The 20,867-nt window shown below is 49.7% G+C and overlaps 1 protein-coding gene across 1 annotated transcript in view; it reads left to right on the plus strand.

Moving 5' to 3' along the window:
- The first annotated feature begins 7,862 nt into the window (after positions 1–7,862).
- Positions 7,863–20,867, plus strand: part of CC2D1B (coiled-coil and C2 domain containing 1B) — a 38,876-nt gene continuing 25,871 nt past the window's right edge. Inside the window, exons 1-5 of the mRNA XM_069737908.1 lie at positions 7,863–8,149; positions 11,521–11,650; positions 12,083–12,221; positions 13,933–14,051; positions 19,121–19,255. Coding sequence (XP_069594009.1) covers positions 11,582–11,650; positions 12,083–12,221; positions 13,933–14,051; positions 19,121–19,255 — 462 coding nt within the window. The 5' untranslated portion in view covers positions 7,863–8,149; positions 11,521–11,581. The remainder of the gene's footprint in view (positions 8,150–11,520; positions 11,651–12,082; positions 12,222–13,932; positions 14,052–19,120; positions 19,256–20,867) is intronic.

Raw genomic sequence — 20,867 nt, forward strand, 5'->3', positions numbered from 1 at the left:
TGCACACGCTCTTCTGAGCACACACTACATATATGCTCTGCTGTGTATGCACATACGCTCTTCTGCGTGCGCACTTTCTATACGCATACGCTTTTCTGCGTACGCACTTTCTATACGCATACGCTCTGCGTACGTACTTTCTATACGCATACGCTCTGCTGCGTACGCACTTTCCATACGCATACGCTCTGCTGCGCAAGCACTTTCCATACGCAAATGCTCTGCTGTGTACGCACATTCTATACACATACGCTCTGCTGCGCAAGTACTTTCTACACACACACACGCTCTGCTGCGTACGCACTTTCTATACACACGCTCTTCTGAGCACACACTATACGCACACGCACTCTATACGCATGCCATGTACGTACACATTTGGCTCTGCTACACACACACTATACGCATTCTCAGCTCTGCCACACACTATACGCACACACTCTGCTCTGCCACATACGCACTCACGCACTATACGCACACGCTTGGCTCTGCTACACGCACTGTAAGCACACGCTCGGCTCTGCTACACGTGCACTATACGCACACGCTCGGCCACACATGTACTAGACACGCGCACGGCTCTGCTACATGCGCACTATACGCATGGGCTCTGCTACACATGCATTATACACACACGCTCTGCTGCATGATTCACTATACGAACACGCCCTGCCACATGCACTATACACACACACATGGCTCTGTCACACAGGCACTATACGTACACACTCTGCCACTCACCCAATATACTCACAGACTCGTTTCTGCTACACGCACCATACACACACGGCTCTGTCACACGTGCACAATACACACACACGGCTCTGTCACACAGGCACTATACGTACACACTCTGCCACTCACCCAATATACGCACACTCGTTTGTCACACGCACTATACACACACGGCTCTGTCACACACGCACTATACACACACGGCTCTGCCACACGTGCACTATAGACACACGGCTGTCACGCGCGCACTCTACACGGCTCTGTCACAAGCGCACTATACATACACACACTGACACTGCTCTGTCACACGCACACTATACACACACGGCTCTGTCACACGTGCACTATAGACACACGGCTGTCACGCGCGCACTCTACACGGCTCTGTCACAAGCGCACTATACATACACACACTGACACTGCTCTGTCACACGCACACTATACACACACGGCTCTGTCACACGTGCACTATAGACACACGGCTGTCACGCGCGCACTCTACACGGCTCTGTCACAAGCGCACTATACATACACACACTGCTCTGTCACACGCACACTACACACGGCTCTGTCACACAGGCACTATATACACACGGCTCTGTCACACACGCACTATACACACACACGGCTCTGTCACACAGGCACTATATGTACACGGCTCTGTCACACACTATACACACACGGCTCTGTCACACAGGCACTATACACACACACGGCTCTGTCACACAGGCACTATATGTACACGGCTCTGTCACACACTATACACACACGGCTCTGTCACACAGGCACTACATGTACACGGCTCTGTCACACAGGCACTATACACACACACGGCTCTGTCACACACGCACTATATGTACACGGCTCTGTCACACAGGCACTATATGTACACGGCTCTGTCACACACTATACACACACGGCTCTGTCACACAGGCACTACATGTACACGGCTCTGTCACACAGGCACTATACACACACACGGCTCTGTCACACACGCACTATATGTACACGGCTCTGTCACACAGGCACTATGTACACGGCTCTGTCACACACGCACTATACACACACACTGACACTGCTCTGTCACACGCACACTATACACACACGGCTCTGTCACACGTGCACTATAGACACACGGCTGTCACGCGTGCACTCTACACGGCTCTGTCACAAGCGCACTATACATACACACACTGCTCTGTCACACGCACACTACACACGGCTCTGTCACACAGGCACTATATACACACGGCTCTGTCACACAGGCACTATACGTACACACTGCTCTGCCACATGCACTATACACATGGCTCTGTCACACACTATACACACACACATGGCTCTGTCACACAGGCACTATATGTACACTGCTCTGCCACACACACACACTATACACACACATGGCTCTGTCACACAGGCACTATATGTACACTGCTCTGCCACACACACACTATACACACACATGGCTCTGTCACACAGGCACTATATGTACACTGCTCTGCCACACACGCACTATATACACACACACGGCTCTGTCACACAGGCACTATACGTACACACTGCTCTGCCACATGCACTATACACATGGCTCTGTCACACACTATACACACACACGGCTCTGTCACACAGGCACTATATGTACACTGCTCTGCCACACACGCACTATACACACACATGGCTCTGTCACACAGGCACTATATGTACACTGCTCTGCCACACACGCACTATATACACACACACGGCTCTGTCACACAGGCACTATACGTACACACTGCTCTGCCACATGCACTATACACATGGCTCTGTCACACACTATACACACACACATGGCTCTGTCACACAGGCACTATATGTACACTGCTCTGCCACACACGCACTATACACACACATGGCTCTGTCACACAGGCACTATATGTACACTGCTCTGCCACACACGCACTATATACACACACACGGCTCTGTCACACAGGCACTATATGTACACTGCTCTGCCACACACGCACTATACACACACATGGCTGTCACACAGGCACTATATGTACACTGCTCTTCCACACGCACCATACACACACACGGCTCTGTCACACACTATACAACAGGGGTGTCAAACTGCATTCCTCAAGGGCCACAAACCATGCGTGTTTTCCAAATTTCCTTAGCATTGCACAAGGTGCTGTAATCATTATGTGTGTAGGTGATTAAATTATCACCTGTGCAGTACAAGGAAATCCTGAAAACATGATCTGGTTGCAGCCCTTGAGGAATGCAGTTTGACACCCCTGCTATACACACACACACACGGCTCTGTCACACAGGCACTATATGTACACGGCTCTGTCACACACTATACACACACGGCTCTGTCACACAGGCACTATATGTACACGGCTCTGTCACACACTATACACACACGGCTCTGTCACACAGGCACTATATGTACACGGCTCTGTCACACACTATACACACACGGCTCTGTCACACAGGCACTACATGTACACGGCTCTGTCACACAGGCACTATATGTACACGGCTCTGTCACACACGCACTATATGTACACGGCTCTGTCACACACGCACTATACACACACACGGCTCTGTCACACAGGCACTATACACACACGGCTCTGTCACACACGCACTATATGTACACGGCTCTGTCACACAGGCACTATACACACACGGCTCTGTCACACACGCACTATATGTACACGGCTCTGTCACACAGGCACTATATGTACACGGCTCTGTCACACACGCACTATGTACACGGCTCTGTCACACACGCACTATACACACACACGGCTCTGTCACACAGGCACTATACACACACACGGCTCTGTCACACACGCACTATATGTACACGGCTCTGTCACACACTATACACACACGGCTCTGTCACACAGGCACTACATGTACACGGCTCTGTCACACAGGCACTATATGTACACGGCTCTGTCACACACGCACTATATGTACACGGCTCTGTCACACACGCACTATATGTACACGGCTCTGTCACACACGCACTATACACACACACGGCTCTGTCACACAGGCACTATACACACACACGGCTCTGTCACACAGGCACTATATGTACACGGCTCTGTCACACAGGCACTATATGTACACGGCTCTGTCACACACGCACTATGTACACGGCTCTGTCACACGCACTATACACACACACACGGCTCTGTCACACAGGCACTATACACACACACGGCTCTGTCACACACGCACTATATGTACACGGCTCTGTCACACACGCACTATACACACACACGGCTCTGTCACACAGGCACTATATGTACACGGCTCTGTCACACAGGCACTATATGTACACGGCTCTGTCACACAGGCACTATATGTACACGGCTCTGCCACACAGGCACTATATGTACACGGCTCTGTCACACAGGCACTATATGTACACGTCTCTGTCACACAGGCACTATATGTACACGGCTCTGTCACACAGGCACTATATGTACACGGCTCTGTCACACAGGCACTATATGTACACGGCTCTGTCACACAGGCACTATATGTACACGGCTCTGTCACACAGGCACTATATGTACACGGCTCTGTCACACACGCACTACATGTACACGGCTCTGTCACACACGCACTATACACACACACGGCTCTGTCACACAGGCACTATATGTACACGGCTCTGTCACACAGGCACTATATGTACACGGCTCTGTCACACACGCACTATATGTACACGGCTCTGTCACACAGGCACTATACACACACACAGCTCTGTCACACAGGCACTATATGTACACGGCTCTGTCACACAGGCACTATATGTACACGGCTCTGTCACACAGGCACTATATGTACACGGCTCTGTCACACAGGCACTATATGTACACGGCTCTGTCACACAGGCACTATATGTACACGGCTCTGTCACACAGGCACTATATGTACACGGCTCTGTCACACAGGCACTATATGTACACGGCTCTGTCACACAGGCACTATATGTACACGGCTCTGTCACACAGGCACTATATGTACACGGCTCTGTCACACAGGCACTATATGTACACGGCTCTGTCACACAGGCACTATATGTACACGGCTCTGTCACACAGGCACTATATGTACACGGCTCTGTCACACAGGCACTATATGTACACGGCTCTGTCACACAGGCACTATATGTACACGGCTCTGTCACACAGGCACTATATGTACACGGCTCTGTCACACAGGCACTATATGTACACGGCTCTGTCACACAGGCACTATATGTACACGGCTCTGTCACACAGGCACTATACACACACACAGCTCTGTCACACAGGCACTATATGTACACGGCTCTGTCACACAGGCACTATATGTACACGGCTCTGTCACACAGGCACTATGTACACGGCTCTGTCACACACGCACTATATGTACACGGCTCTGTCACACAGGCACTATATGTACACGGCTCTGTCACACAGGCACTATATGTACACGGCTCTGTCACACAGGCACTATATGTACACGGCTCTGTCACACAGGCACTATATGTACACGGCTCTGTCACACAGGCACTATACACACGGCTCTGTCACACAGGCACTATATGTACACGGCTCTGTCACACAGGCACTATATGTACACGGCTCTGTCACACACGCACTATATGTACACGGCTCTGTCACACAGGCACTATATGTACACGGCTCTGTCACACAGGCACTATATGTACACGGCTCTGTCACACAGGCACTATATGTACACGGCTCTGTCACACAGGCACTATATGTACACGGCTCTGTCACACAGGCACTATATGTACACGGCTCTGTCACACACGCACTATATGTACACGGCTCTGTCACACAGGCACTATACACACACACAGCTCTGTCACACAGGCACTATATGTACACGGCTCTGTCACACAGGCACTATACACACACACAGCTCTGTCACACAGGCACTATATGTACACGGCTCTGTCACACACGCACTATATGTACACGGCTCTGTCACACACGCACTATATGTACACGGCTCTGTCACACAGGCACTATATGTACACGGCTCTGTCACACAGGCACTATATGTACACGGCTCTGTCACACAGGCACTATATGTACACGGCTCTGTCACACAGGCACTATATGTACACGGCTCTGTCACACAGGCACTATATGTACACGGCTCTGTCACACAGGCACTATATGTACACGGCTCTGTCACACAGGCACTATATGTACACGGCTCTGTCACACAGGCACTATATGTACACGGCTCTGTCACACACGCACTATATGTACACGGCTCTGTCACACAGGCACTATATGTACACGGCTCTGTCACACAGGCACTATATGTACACGGCTCTGTCACACAGGCACTATATGTACACGGCTCTGTCACACAGGCACTATATGTACATGGCTCTGTCACACAGGCACTATACACACAGCTCTGTCACACAGGCACTATATGTACACGGCTCTGTCACACAGGCACTATATGTACACGGCTCTGTCACACAGGCACTATACACACGGCTCTGTCACACAGGCACTATATGTACACGGCTCTGTCACACACGCACTATATGTACACGGCTCTGTCACACAGGCACTATACACACAGCTCTGTCACACAGGCACTATATGTACACGGCTCTGTCACACAGGCACTATATGTACACGGCTCTGTCACACAGGCACTATACACACGGCTCTGTCACACAGGCACTATATGTACACGGCTCTGTCACACACGCACTATATGTACACAGCTCTGTCATACAGGCACTATATGTACACGGCTCTGTCACACAGGCACTATACACACGGCTCTGTCACACACGCACTATATGTACACGGCTCTGTCACACAGGCACTATATGTACACGGCTCTGTCACACAGGCACTATACACACGGCTCTGTCACACACGCACTATATGTACACGGCTGTCACACACGCACTATATGTACACGGCTCTGTCACACACGCACTATATGTACACGGCTCTGTCACACACGCACTATATGTACACGGCTCTGTCACACACGCACTATATGTACACGGCTCTGTCACACACGCACTATATGTACACGGCTCTGTCACACAGGCACTATATGTACACGGCTCTGTCACACACGCACTATATGTACACGGCTCTGTCACACACGCACTATATGTACACGGCTCTGTCACACACGCACTATATGTACACGGCTCTGTCACACAGGCACTATATGTACACGGCTCTGTCACACAGGCACTATATGTACACGGCTCTGTCACACACGCACTATATGTACACGGCTCTGTCACACACGCACTATATGTACACGGCTCTGTCACACACGCACTATATGTACACGGCTCTGTCACACACGCACTATATGTACACGGCTCTGTCACACAGGCACTATATGTACACGGCTCTGTCACACACGCACTATATGTACACGGCTCTGTCACACAGGCACTATATGTACACGGCTCTGTCACACACGCACTATATGTACACGGCTCTGTCACACAGGCACTATATGTACACGGCTCTGTCACACACGCACTATATGTACACGGCTCTGTCACACACGCACTATATGTACACGGCTCTGTCACACACGCACTATATGTACACGGCTCTGTCACACACGCACTATACACACGGCTCTGTCACACAGGCACTATATGTACACGGCTCTGTCACACACGCACTATATGTACACGGCTCTGTCACACAGGCACTATATGTACACGGCTCTGTCACACAGGCACTATACACACGGCTCTGTCACACAGGCACTATATGTACACGGCTCTGTCACACAGGCACTATATGTACACGGCTCTGTCACACACGCACTATATGTACACGGCTCTGTCACACACGCACTATATGTACACGGCTCTGTCACACACGCACTATATGTACACGGCTCTGTCACACACGCACTATATGTACACAGCTCTGCTGCACACGCTCCGCTTCCCTTCCGTGCTGACATCAGTGTTGCTGGCATTCCCCAAATTGCATCACAAGCTCCTCCCCTTCATGTGACAGGTCACGTGCTCCTGCCACAGGACGGCTCCCACAGCTGCTGCTGGCAGTCACGTGCTGTGTGACAGCGGCTCCTACTTCCGGGATCGCTCCTCCTCCCAGCATCCCCCGCTCCTGTCCTCCACGGACTCTGAGGACCTCTCTCCCGGTGCTGCCCGCCCCGCAGCCGCGTCCTCCAGCTTCTCCTCCCGGCACCGGACGGCCCCGTAGCCGCCATCATTAATTAACCCTGCACTTACCATACTGAAGTATAAGCCTGTCCCTGCAGAGCATCACATGACAGGAGCCGGCTGTGCCCCCCGGTGCTGAGTCCCCCGGTGCTGAGTCCTGCACCCTGGTCCCCGTGTGACCCCCAGGTGAGTGTGTGATGTAGCGACCAGTGTGCTGCCTCAGGGCATGCTGGCACTTGTAGTCCCACAGCAGCTGGAGAGACACAAAGTTCTAAACTGCTGCTGTAGTGATTTCTCTCTTCTGAGGCTGCAGACACTACAACTCTCAGCAGCTGTTGGAGAATGCTGGGAGTTGTAGTGTCATCGCAGCAGTTAATTTGTATCACGGTGTATCACGTCCTGTGTGACAGGCGGGCTCCTGGATTATTGGGTGGGCACCGATAACTAATATTACCCGGCTGTGTGGTACGAGGGTCCGGTCCTCCGCCCCTCATCACTGGCTTTCCTGTACCCACGGCTACACACAGAAATGCCGCCAGCCCTATGGACTATAATGGGGCAATGTGTTAAAGGGGTGGTGTCATAAATGCCAGCCCAGCCTGTACGGTCTATTGGGACTGATGAACCTTATAGATGCGGCATAGTGACCCCCACCGTGTATTATATGGGCACTACCCCACCGTGTATTATATGGGCACTACCCCACCGTGTATTATATGGGCACTACCCCACCGTGTATTATATGGGCACTACCCCACCGTGTATTATATGGGCACTACCCCACCGTGTATTATATGGGCAGCCATTAGTGCGTCCTGTTGCCTCACCTGACCCGTCCAGTTTAGTCAGTAATTTATCATCTTTATTTAGGGGAAATACAAATATTTAATCATACAGAACAGAGGGATTTCTAATAGCATTGTTTATACGGCTTGTTGTCTGGGTTACCAGCCACTTCTTCAGTCTGTCAGCAGTGGCACGTTCTAATAGAGCCTCAGTGCTCCTCTAGTGCTTGAGAGGTAAAGCTACTTCTGTTTGCAGCATCAGAAAGCGTACAGACTGGATCACTAGTGCAATAATGCTGCTGGTCAATCGCGCAGGAGCACAGCCCCCTAACAAGCAGGGAGCTGTGCAGTACTGAAAACAAATTATGAAATAACCCCTTTAAAAGTCAATTTGCATGATTCACCACTGCACGGACCACGTTTCCTCCAGAGTCCAGTGCTGGAGGCTTTACACCACTCCATCCGACACTCGGCATTGTGCTTGGTGATGTAAGGCAATAGCAGCTGCTCGGCCATGAAGCTCCTGGTGGGGGTGCAGTGTTTATGCTGGTGTTATACCAGAGGAGGTCTGGACTCTGTAGTTGTGGAGTCAGCAGAGCGTTGCTGACTTTTCTGCCCCTGAGCACTCTGCCCCCCGCTCTGTAACGTTACGGGGTCTCCACTTCGGGGCTGAGTTGCTGCGCTTCCTTCCACTTCTCAATAATATCAGTCACAGGTGATGGAGGAAGAAATGTCATAAACGGACTTGTTACCCCGGTGTCTCCTATTCCAGGACCGCGCTGGTATCAGTGATCTCTGCACCACCGGCCGTTCTGTCACATATTAGTAAGGGGAGATGGCATATTGGGGGGGTGTCAGTGATTAAACCCTGGAAAACAAATGAAAAACCAGACTTCAATGATGGATATGTTCCAGTACTTTTCTGTAGACTATGTTCAGACATGGTACCGCCAATTGCAGTGCTGTGGATTTTGGAGATTGCAGGAAAAATAAACAGTGCAGCACGGTGGCGCAGTGGTTAGCACAGCAGCCTTGCAGCACTGGGGTCCTGGGTTCTAATCCCACCCAGGACAACATCTGCAAAGAGTTTGTATGTTCTCTCCGTGTTTGCGTGGGTTTCCTCCGGGCACTCCGGTTTCCTCCCACATTCCAAAGACATACTGATAGGGATTCTAGATTGTGAGCCCCATCAGGGACAGTGATGATAATGTGTGCAAAACTGTAAAGCGCTGCGGAATATGTTAGCGCTATATAAAAAATAAATAAATAACAGTGACCACAATGTGAACGCAGCCTAATATTATAATATGGGATAAACCTGTCTCGAAAACCCTGTGATGAGTCAGAGCAGAAATTACCCTTGTGTTTGTAATGAGATTACATTTCGGAGGCTTCCTGTGCAGGTCACAGATGTGTTGTGCAAATCCACAACGTCCAGACCCATCTTTGACCTCATTTCGTGTGACTGTCGGATAAGCCGCCTGGCCGTCTGTCTACAGGAACCCGGAGAGTCTATAATCCAGGCCTCTGTTCGAGGGCTTTTCTTGGGACATGTCATTTATATCAGATCAGTGGCAGTCGAGCTCCTGCACCCCCATTGATCTGCTATTTGTAGGGGTCGTAGCTCTCTGCATCCCCTTGTTTTCCAGGTGGAACGCCAGACATTTTGCAGTGGTTATTCCAACTATTACAACTCATTGCTGCTTAAAAGGCTACTTTCACACTTGCGTTTTTTGCAATACGTTGCAATGCGTCGTTTATGGGAGAAAACGCATCCTGCAAAGTTGTTTGCAGGATGTGTTTTCGCCCCATAGATTAACATTAGCGACGCATTGCCACACGTCGCAACCGTCGTGCGACGGTTGCGCCGTGTTGTGTCGGACCGCCAGGAGCAAAAAACGCTACATGTAACGTTTTTTGCTGGCGACGGACTGCTTTTTCCGACCGCGCATGCGCGGCCGGAACTCCTCCCCCACTTTCCCGCAACTCACAATGGGGCAGCGGATGCGATGAAAATCTGCATCCGCTGCACCCGTTGTGCGGTGCAAACAACGCTAGCGTCGGTAACCTCGGCCCGATGCTAGTGTGAAAGTAGCCTAGTCGCAATCATGAGACTGGGACTCATCTGCAGTACCAGGTGCAGCCACTACCAAATGTATGGCGCTGTGTCTGGTTAACATTAAAGGGGCGGTGGTATTTGGCCCTTCTGTAGCTGGTCACTGGTATTGGTGATAGGAAAAATATATTCAAGTCCCAAGGTACGTATTTTAATTATATGCATTTAGGAGGAGGAACGCCTGTAATTTGTTTGTTTTTTTAAGTATCTTCATCATGTCTTGTGCCTTCATCAACCTCCATACATTAAATAATTGCTTTTTAATAGACCAGTGTAATGCCTAGTTTTCCCTGTGGGGGTGCTAGAGGGAAATCAAACACTTACTACTGGTTACATCCTAGCCGATCGCTGAGATCTCAGCAGCAGATTCACATGCTACTTTATTTTTTGCATCAGAAAGGATTGTACAAAGTAGATAACTGTCCAGGTCTCATTTTGTAGCTCTGATCAGAAAACTCTTATATTCAATGCTGATGTGAACATTGGCCAACGATGAGTAATGTTCGGAGGATTCTGGTAGGAGTGGACGGTGATCCAGTGATGATTATTCTGACGTTACATGTACTGAAGCTCCCGTGTTGTCTTCCTTCCAGCATTCTATTGCTGATCTCCTTGCTGCTTCCCTTTCATCAGTCGATCACTATTTCTCTTCTTAGGGATTCTCGATCGCCAGTAATCCATACACTTGAACCAGGAGTAGCGCTTCCATGAGCCGAAATGCTGGGCAGGAGACCCGGCAAAAAAAATGCCCAAGCCAAGGGCAGGGGGGCAGCCGCAGCAAAGGAGGTAAGGAGACGCTCCGTCGCTGTAGAAATGGTGCTCTGCTAGTGTTTCAGGGTGGGAACTATCCGAGCATCTGACACTCCTTGTAGTGCCGTACTTGCCTATTGTATATAAGCTGAAGAAACCGCCAGGTTCACAGGGCTCAGATCCGGCAGCCACGGACTACGGGGATGTGGCTGCTGAACCCATGTCCGGTGACAACTCTACAGGACCTCATACATCACAATACAGTGACCGTTAATACTTTTAAAGGGGATGTATTGGATTAGAAAATAGCGCCACTCTCATGCTGTGCCTGGTATTACAGTCCATGAATAAAACTGAACTTCATTTACTGCTTAGCACCTGAACAGAAGTGATGTTTTTTTTTTTTTTTGTTTTTTTTTGGAACAATGTGCGATCAGTCTACTTACAATTCTTTTGTCTGGTTTGTAGCTCGGGCTCTTTATAGACTTCAACCCCGAGGACATGATGATGGGTATCCCAGATGACCCGGACGACGGAGATCTTGAGGCAGAATTGGCTGCACTTACTGGTGGCAAGGTTGCACCTAAGGCCAAGCCTAAAGGAAAAGGTGAGAAAGCCGGCCATACACATCAGATGTCCGCTGAATGCTTCTTAGGCTGACGGATATCTCTCCCGACTTCACGTGTACACAGCACGAACAAGCATTCATATATTTTCAGTGGGGTGAGAGAATTTGAGCTTTATTTCATATCCAAAGGGAATAACTTATTAATCGCTACAGGGGACCTCCAGCTATCTGATGAGTCCTTGCTCAGTTTTCACTCCATTCATTGTCTATGGGACTGCTGGAGAAAGCATAGCGCTCTTCTATTTTCGGCAGTCTCATAGACAATGAGTAGTGAAACGTGTTGAGCATGAGCACCTCCATTCAATATGGGTGTGCAGAGCCACATTCTTGGGATTTCTAGGGGTCCCAGCAGTCGGACCCCCAACAATCAACAAGTTATGTTCTATCCAACGGAGAAGGGATAACTTTTTTTGTTTTTGGATTAACTTTTTAAGCAGCTAACAGGCATATCACTTCTGCTGTACAATTCCATATAGAAGTATAACCATGCAAGTTACGAACTTCAGAGAGAAAGAGTCACAAAATGGAAATAATCCAATGTGTTTGAATTATGACAAGGCTTTAGCATTCATTCATGGATTGTGACACATAACTTCTGCAGCGCTTTGTCCTATCATCGCATCATTGATGACTTTGACATAAAGGATCAATTGACGTCTGTTTGTTAGGCTAGTGCTAAATTACAAATTAACACTTACAACCAAAAGAAAATGCTTAATAAATAAAAAAAAAATCATCAGGTCATCAACACAGTGAAAAAGCCCTACAAAAAACCCCAATGATAATAAATAATTAAAGTCGAATATAATTACATTTATTAATTTCCAAATTGGTTGGACATTATCGCCTATATAAAAAAAAACACACACAAAAGTACACAAAAGGACATCATAAAAACCAAAGAAGGAGGATAAACACAGCATAATTAGTGGACGGGTCAAAGTTCTTTTTAGGTAATAATATAAAGAGAACGACCGTGCTAAAGTACATATTAGTGAGACTGCCAAAGGTTATAGATAATCACATGATTAGATAAAATGGCCTTGACCTTCCAAAAAACTAAAATTAATATATTATAAATTTAATATGTCAAGGCAGTCCAAAAAATAACCACAATAAATAACCAGAAGAGTATGGAAATATGATGTAATCAGTCAGGGAAATAGTGGTACATAAATCTCAAGGCGCTCCAGCGTAGTAAGGCAGAACTAACAGGCATAAGTCAATAATGATAGTAACAACCTGAAACATCCATACAGTAAATGTAGCTGCAAAGTTTCAGAGCGTGTTTCGCTACGCTTCTTCAGGGGGTGCTTACATAATTATATTCTGATTGTTTAGGAATTTTTCACCGTGTTAGGTTACGACAGCAGCTCTCAGACAAATTGAGCAACCAAAAACATTTGCGCAAAATGTCTGCAGCTTGCTGTCGCACAACTATTTTAGAGCTTAAAAAAAAAATACAGACCTGCTGTATTAGAGTCAGTTTCTTGCAACCTATATCAAAATGCAATTTGTGACCTGCAACCTGTGTTGGATTTTACATGACGGTCTCCTCTTAATCCCAGTAAATGACAACATGACCCCATTGACAATAATTAGAGGCGATTTCACAATGGACATGTCTCCATGTAACCACAGCCCAAACTTTGCTGCTAGTAACCGATGGCTCATTTCTCTGTCTCAATAGCTCCTCTCCCTATGGATCATATCGAGAAGATGGCGCAAGAATGCATGAAAGACTTGGATGCAGAAGACGGAGATGATGATGATGATGACAATGACCTGGAAGATGATGATGACTTGCTGGTAAACATTAACAGTACAGTATCACTTCTGTGATATTTCTCCTTCGCCTCATTGGGGGACACAGGACCATGGGTTATGCTGCTGTCACTAGGAGGCTGACACTAAGCTGAGACAAAAAAGGGTTAGCTCCTCCCCTGCAGTATACACCCTCATGCTGGCATGCAGAGACCCAGTTTAAGCTTAGTGTCCGTAGGAGGCACACTGATTTTTTCTCTCTTTTTTCATCTATTCCGGACGAAGGGGGCGACGGATTCTTCTAAGGTCCGATCTCCCCCGAACCAACAACAGGCGAGCACGGGAGTTTCACCTCACCGTATCCTCTCCTGCGACGTGGGAGCCACTGCCTGAGCTGTCCTTTTTTTTTTGGGCGACGGTTTCTCCCCTAATGGGCCCCGATCTCCCCTTATACAGACGAGCACTGGTGTTCCTACCTCCAGTATCCTCCTCTGCAGCCAGGCCTTTTTATTGCCGGACATCTGCCCTGTCCACCAGGTTCTACCCTCGGCTGTACAGTGGCTTTATCCCAGTGGCGTCCGTGCAGACCACACTGCATCACCAATGTGACTTGTGACTCAGGTGGTGGACGGTTCCTCTCCACCCCCCATGTGGGGTAGGTGGATAGAAGGCTTCCCAACCCCTGCACCGTTCCTATATATGGCACCATGGTTCCCTCTCACCTCCATTTCAGGGTAAGTGCCCGGTGGGGGGACTGGGGGGGAGGGGTGTCGCCGGCGGTCAGGAGGGCTCCTCATCCCTGGGCTCCATCTGCAGGCTTTTTGGGCGGTCCCTGTCCCTTTCCGGCGCTCGCGACCGCGCGCCGGGCCGAGGCCGCAAATTTAGTCCCCGGCTTCGGCCTAGCCGCTGGTCGCCGCCGCTAAGCTCCGCCCACTCCAGCCAGTGTCTGTGGCGCCGCCCCCCGCTCCTGGCGCTTCTCACAGCCGCCGAGATTTCTCTTCCTGATCTCGGCGGCCATCTTGGTCCCTCTCCTCAGCGCCGCAGCTCCTGCCTGTCGCATCTCTGGTGCGTCAGTGGCCCACGTGCAGCCGGCTTCCTCCTCTCAGAGTGAACACCCCAGAAGTTCGTCTCTCCTGGATAGCGGGACACAGGACCGGGGTAAGGAGACATCGTTAGCTCCCCTCTGCAGCGCCCTCTCAGTCACTGGTCACCTCTATATAGACCCTGTAATTTTGTCTGCATTAGCATCATGTCGCAGTCAAGGTCTAAAAAATCTTCTAAGGTGCATACAACCTTCTTTTCTGCGTGTACCACCTGCCAGGCCCCTCTTCCCAGGCCTCAAAGCTCTCCCCTCTGCTCTGCCTGCGATGCCCCATGTGCCCAGGAGCCCTCCACCGCCGCCGACCCTGGAGTACCTAGCCCCCCCCCCCGTGGGTCGCCTCGCTTTCTCAGTCCGTGGATTTTTTAGCTAACGCCATCTTCCCCTCTCGTCTTCCCAGTTCGGGAGCTCAGTCTCGCGCCCTTCTTTGCGCCATCCACTCCCTCCGCCAGAGCGGGGTCATCGTGCCGGTCCCGGAACACGAGAGGTTCAGAGGCTTCTACTCAAACCTCTTCGTCGTGCCAAAGAAGGACGGGACCGTTCGTCCCATCTTGGATCTGAAGCTTCTGAACAGGTGCGTGAGAGTCCGGCACTTCAGGATGGAATCGCTCAGATCGGTCATCTCCTCCATGGAAAGAGGGGAATTTCTGGCCTCGATAGACATCAAGGATGCCTATCTTCACATCCCGATCTTCCCGCCTCATCAGAGGTTCCTTCGCTTTGCCATTCGAGAGGACCATTTTCAGTTCACAGCCTTGCCCTTCGGTCTCGCCACGGCGCCCAGGGTGTTCACCAAGGTCATGGCGGCTGTCATGGCCATTCTTCACTCTCGAGGAGTCGTCGTATTACCTTACTTAGACGATCTCCTCATAAAGGGCCCGTCGTTTCAGGCCTGCGAGTCAAGCGTCCACATTACCCTGGATTCGCTTTCTCGCCTGGGCTGGCTGATCAACTTAGACAAGTCATCTCCCGTTCCTTCCCGTCGGATCTCCTTTCTGGGAATGATCCTGGACACTTCAAGGGGGCTGGTTTTGCTTCCTCGGTCCAAGGTCCAAGCGCTCCAGCAGGGAGTCCGTACACTCTGCCATCCTCGCCCGCGAACCATTCGGTTCGCCATGAAGATCCTGGGAAAGATGGTTGCGGCAATCGAAGCTGTTCCCTTCGCTCAACTCCATCTCCGCCCCTTACAACAGGCTCTGCTGGACAACTGGGACAGGAGTCTCTTTTCTCTCGACCTCCCTTGTCCCCTGTCTCCTCGGGTCAGACATTCTCTCATTTGGTGGACCCTGGGACCATCTCTTCTCCAGGGGAAGTCCTTCCTCCCGTTCCGCTGGTTAGTGGTAACCACCGACGCCAGTCTTCTTGGCTGGGGGGCGGTGTTTCTTCACCACTCGGCCCAGGGTCGTTGGACTGCTCGGGAATCCAGCCTCCCCATCAACATTCTGGAGATTCGTGCTATCAGACTTGCTCTGATTCACTTCCACGCTCTGCTTGCGGGTCACCCAATAAGAGTCCAATCGGACAACGTCACGGCGGTGGCTTACATCAACCACCAGGGGGGTACCCGCAGCAGGGCGGCGATGAGGGAAGTCTCTCTCATCCTTCGTTGGGCCGAGACCAACCACTCCATCATCTCGGCGGTGCACATTCCGGGAGTCGAGAACTGGGCAGCGGACTTCCTGAGCCGCCAGGGCCTTGCCTCGGGGGAATGGGAACTTCACCCAGAAGTTTTTCACCAGATCTGTCTTCGCTGGGGGACCCCGGACGTGGATCTGATGGCATCCAGATGGAACGCCAAGGTCCACAACTTCATCGCTCGATCTCGGGATCCCCAGGCCATAGGAGTGGACGCGCTAATTTCTCCGTGGCATCATTTTCAACTCCCATACGTGTTTCCTCCTCTTCCCTTACTGCCGAAGGTCATCCGAAAGATCAGGACGGAGGGAGGCCCGGTCATTCTGGTCGCCCCAGACTGGCCTCGTCGCGCTTGGTACGCGGAGCTCGTTCAGCTCGTAGCCGACGTCCCCTTGCGGTTGCCAGACCGCCCAGACCTACTTCGCCAAGGACCGATCTACCATCAGAGCTCAGGGGCCCTACGTTTGACGGCGTGGCTGTTGAAACCTGGATTCTAGCTCGTGCTGGTTTCTCTCAGCAGGTCATTCCTACCATGCTAAGTGCTCGCAAGGCGTCCTCTGCCTCTATCTACCACCGCGTCTGGAAGACCTTCTTTTCTTGGTGCAGGCTCCGAGGGCTCCCTCCGCTCAGCTTCTCCATCCCTTGTATCCTGAATTTCCTTCAGTCCGGTCTGGATTCCGGTTTGGCCCTGAGCTCTCTTAAGGGTCAGATCTCAGCCTTATCCGTGCTGTTCCAGCGTAGGATCGCCACCAACCTTCAGGTCAAGACTTTCATTCAGGGAGTCTCCCACGTTGTTCCTCCTTACAGGATGCCTTTGGAGACCTGGGATCTCAATTTGGTCCTGGGGGCTCTCCAGGAACCGCCGTTCGAACCCCTTCAAGACGTTCCGCTCTCTGTTCTCTCTTGGAAGGTTGCCTTCCTGGTAGCGGTGACGTCCATCAGAAGGGTTTCAGAGCTCGCCGCTCTATCCTGTCGGGCACCTTTCCTTGCCTTTCATCAGGACAAGGTAGTCCTACGTCCTTCTCCCGCGTTTCTTCCAAAGGTGGTCTCATCTTTCCACCTTAACGAGGACATCATCCTTCCCTCCTTTTGTCCGCAGCCTAAACATAGGGTCGAGAAGGCTCTCCATACTCTGGACGTGGTACGGGCTCTCAGGAGGTACATTTCCAGAACGGCACACTTCAGAAAATCGGACGCCCTTTTCGTGCTCCCGGAGGGTCACAGAAAGGGTTTGGCGGCGTCTAAATCCACGATAGCTAGATGGATCCGATCTGCTATCCAGGAATCCTATCGGGTCAGGGGCAGTCCTATCCCGGCGGGGATTAGAGCTCACTCCACTCGGTCGATGGGTGCTTCCTGGGCCATCCGGCACCAGGCATCAGCGGAGCAGGTTTGCAAGGCCGCAACGTGGTCCAGCCTGCATACCTTCACAAAGCATTACAATGTGCATATCCAATCCTCTGCGGACGCGGCCCTTGGCAGGCGTATCCTGCAGGCGGCCGTTGCGCATTGGTAGTCAGATGGTACATGAAGTTACGTGGTTGTATTGTTTCCCTCCCAGGGACTGCTTTGGGACGTCCCATGGTCCTGTGTCCCCCAATGAGGCGAAGGAGAAATAGGGATTTTTGTGTGTACTCACCGTAAAATCCTTTTCTCCGAGCCACTCATTGGGGGACACAGCACCCACCCTGGTAGCCTTACGGCTAGTTATCTTTTTTAGTCTTTGACTGTTGTTTGACATGTTATGTTCCAATGTTTTTTGATATATTGTTCTCATTATCCTACTGCTTTTGCACTTAACTGGGTCTCTGCATGCCAGCATGAGGGTGTATACTGCAGGGGAGGAGCTAACCCTTTTTTGTCTCAGCTTAGTGTCAGCCTCCTAGTGACAGCAGCATAACCCATGGTCCTGTGTCCCCCAATGAGTGGCTCGGAGAAAAGGATTTTACAGTGAGTACACACAAAAATCCCTATTTTGCAATTCAAGTATCAGAAATATCTGAAACTTTGTTTAGGGAATGAAAGTTGTAGAAATCTCCAACTTAACTTTTGCTGCAACTTCTGAGATCAGGGGTGCCGCACTGTATGGATTTATGCATGCACATTGACACAGACAGTGAAGGTTGTGGGTGCAGCATATCTATGCTTTTTGACATAGGTGAATATACAGCCCCACTGTTTTCACATTGCAATCTGCTGTTTTCTGTAAGGTCACAGAGTCCGGGTCCTGGGATTTGCAGCCAATCTCTTAGCACAGTGCTGCTTTTTTACTTTTTATCCATCTATCTTGCTGTAGAATATAAATTCTCCACCCTTCCTAACCTTGCTAAAATGTCAATATGTGAAAAAAAAAGTTATTTTTTTGTGGTTTTCTTAATAGGCTGAGCTCCAGGAAGTGGTGGGAGAGGAAGAGACATCAACCTCTTCAGATGTTGTAGAATTAGCCGCACCTCAGCAGGTGGAAGATACAGACCCTGCACCTCTCCTTACCTCCACCCTGAAAAGCCCATCTCAGGTAACTGCCCCAGAACTGAGCAGCGCCCCCTACTGTTCTCACATTTGTATGTATGTGTCACTGGAGGTTTCCAGAACTGGAGATTTATCAGATGACAATTTTGGAAGTTTATTTTTTTCTGGATTTCATTTTCTGCTTGTTCCATCTTTAGTTGTTCAGTCCAGGGTTCAGTCATATCCAGCCTTAAAGAATTGCAAAGACCTGCACAGAGTATTGCATTATTTACAGTGCAAGTGCTGTACGAACCTTGGGGTGATATCTGGCCTCAACAGCAATGCAAACATGTATATTGGCACCCCTGATGATTAAGAATCCCAAGCAATTCTTGATGGGAGGGATTGACTTAAAAAAAAAAAAAAAAAAATGGTGATCACAAACTTGTTTGATATGTAAAAATGTTTTGGAAGCAGCGTCAGATCTAACATGTCTCTTTGAGGAGAAACTGATGATCAGGGATCCTCATTGCCTCTTAATTGCAGTTGCCACTGATTTTTAATTTTCAGGGGAAGGATGGATTAGGATTGGGGGTGGGGAGACCTGGCGAGTTCGGTGACACATAGGGGCACATTTATCAATACTTTCTAACTTTTAGAGAATGCAAAATTAGATTAGAAAGTCTTAAAATGTGTCAGATTTATCATAGTGGTGCAAGCACAATATCTGATGCATCTTTGGACTATCTACTCTGAGTATACACCGCCTATTATTTGGCTTTCTTTGTGCCAGAAATATGCACCAAAATGATGGTGCATGGTGTCATGTGTAATCTACGTCCCTTTTCTCCATGACTCGCCTCCCCAGGGCGTCTAATGCCCATAGCAAAAGACCAAATTGTAAATATCAAGAGCAAAGTTTTTGAACAAAGTTTCTAAAAAATAAATGTTCTGACCTCATTGCACTGTTAATCAGTGGGAAACATGCACACACAGTATGGCCATTAGCCTCTACTGGTCGCACTGAGACTTGGCGGTATTATTTTTTTTTCCCGTTTTGTTAGTTTTAACTACAGAAGCACATGGAATATGTATAAGGATCAGCCTCACTTTCTAATGGATATTTGCTGGAAGAACCCCTCCCTCGGCTGACACAGAGGCTGCACTGTTCCCTCTCCTGGCCCTGTGTCCCTGTTTTTTTTTTAATTTCCACCAGTAACTCTTTCCACTCACTCCTGCAGTGGAATGCACGGGCATAGTCACTGTGACGAGAAGCTCGACTCGAAGCATAAAGGTTTTACTGGTCTGATCCTAAACCCCAGACAGAGATGACATTTAGGATCTTGTCGCTGGGGTCACTTGTCATCTTCCAGCGTGCTTCAGTATAGGACTAATCTCAGGCTTGCTCACCATGCCAGTTAGAACTGGAGAAGATGAAGATATGATGGTAAGTACGAGAGATCCCCTTACTATATGATGGCGAGTACTAGAGGAAGAGAGGAGTAAGCCACTGATAGACACCTCGGGTGGCAGCTTATCTCCTAAAGAATCAGAAGGATGGGGCATGATAATGCAATATGCCTGCTCTTTCCGTTCCCAGATATCCTATGTTGCAAGGGGATAATTTTAAGGCTTTATACACCTTGTATTGTTGGGCAATATTGCTGAAATCCATTGAT

The sequence above is a fragment of the Ranitomeya imitator genome, chromosome 8 (genome assembly GCF_032444005.1).
Source record: "Ranitomeya imitator isolate aRanImi1 chromosome 8, aRanImi1.pri, whole genome shotgun sequence".
Lineage (NCBI taxonomy): Eukaryota > Metazoa > Chordata > Amphibia > Anura > Dendrobatidae > Ranitomeya > Ranitomeya imitator.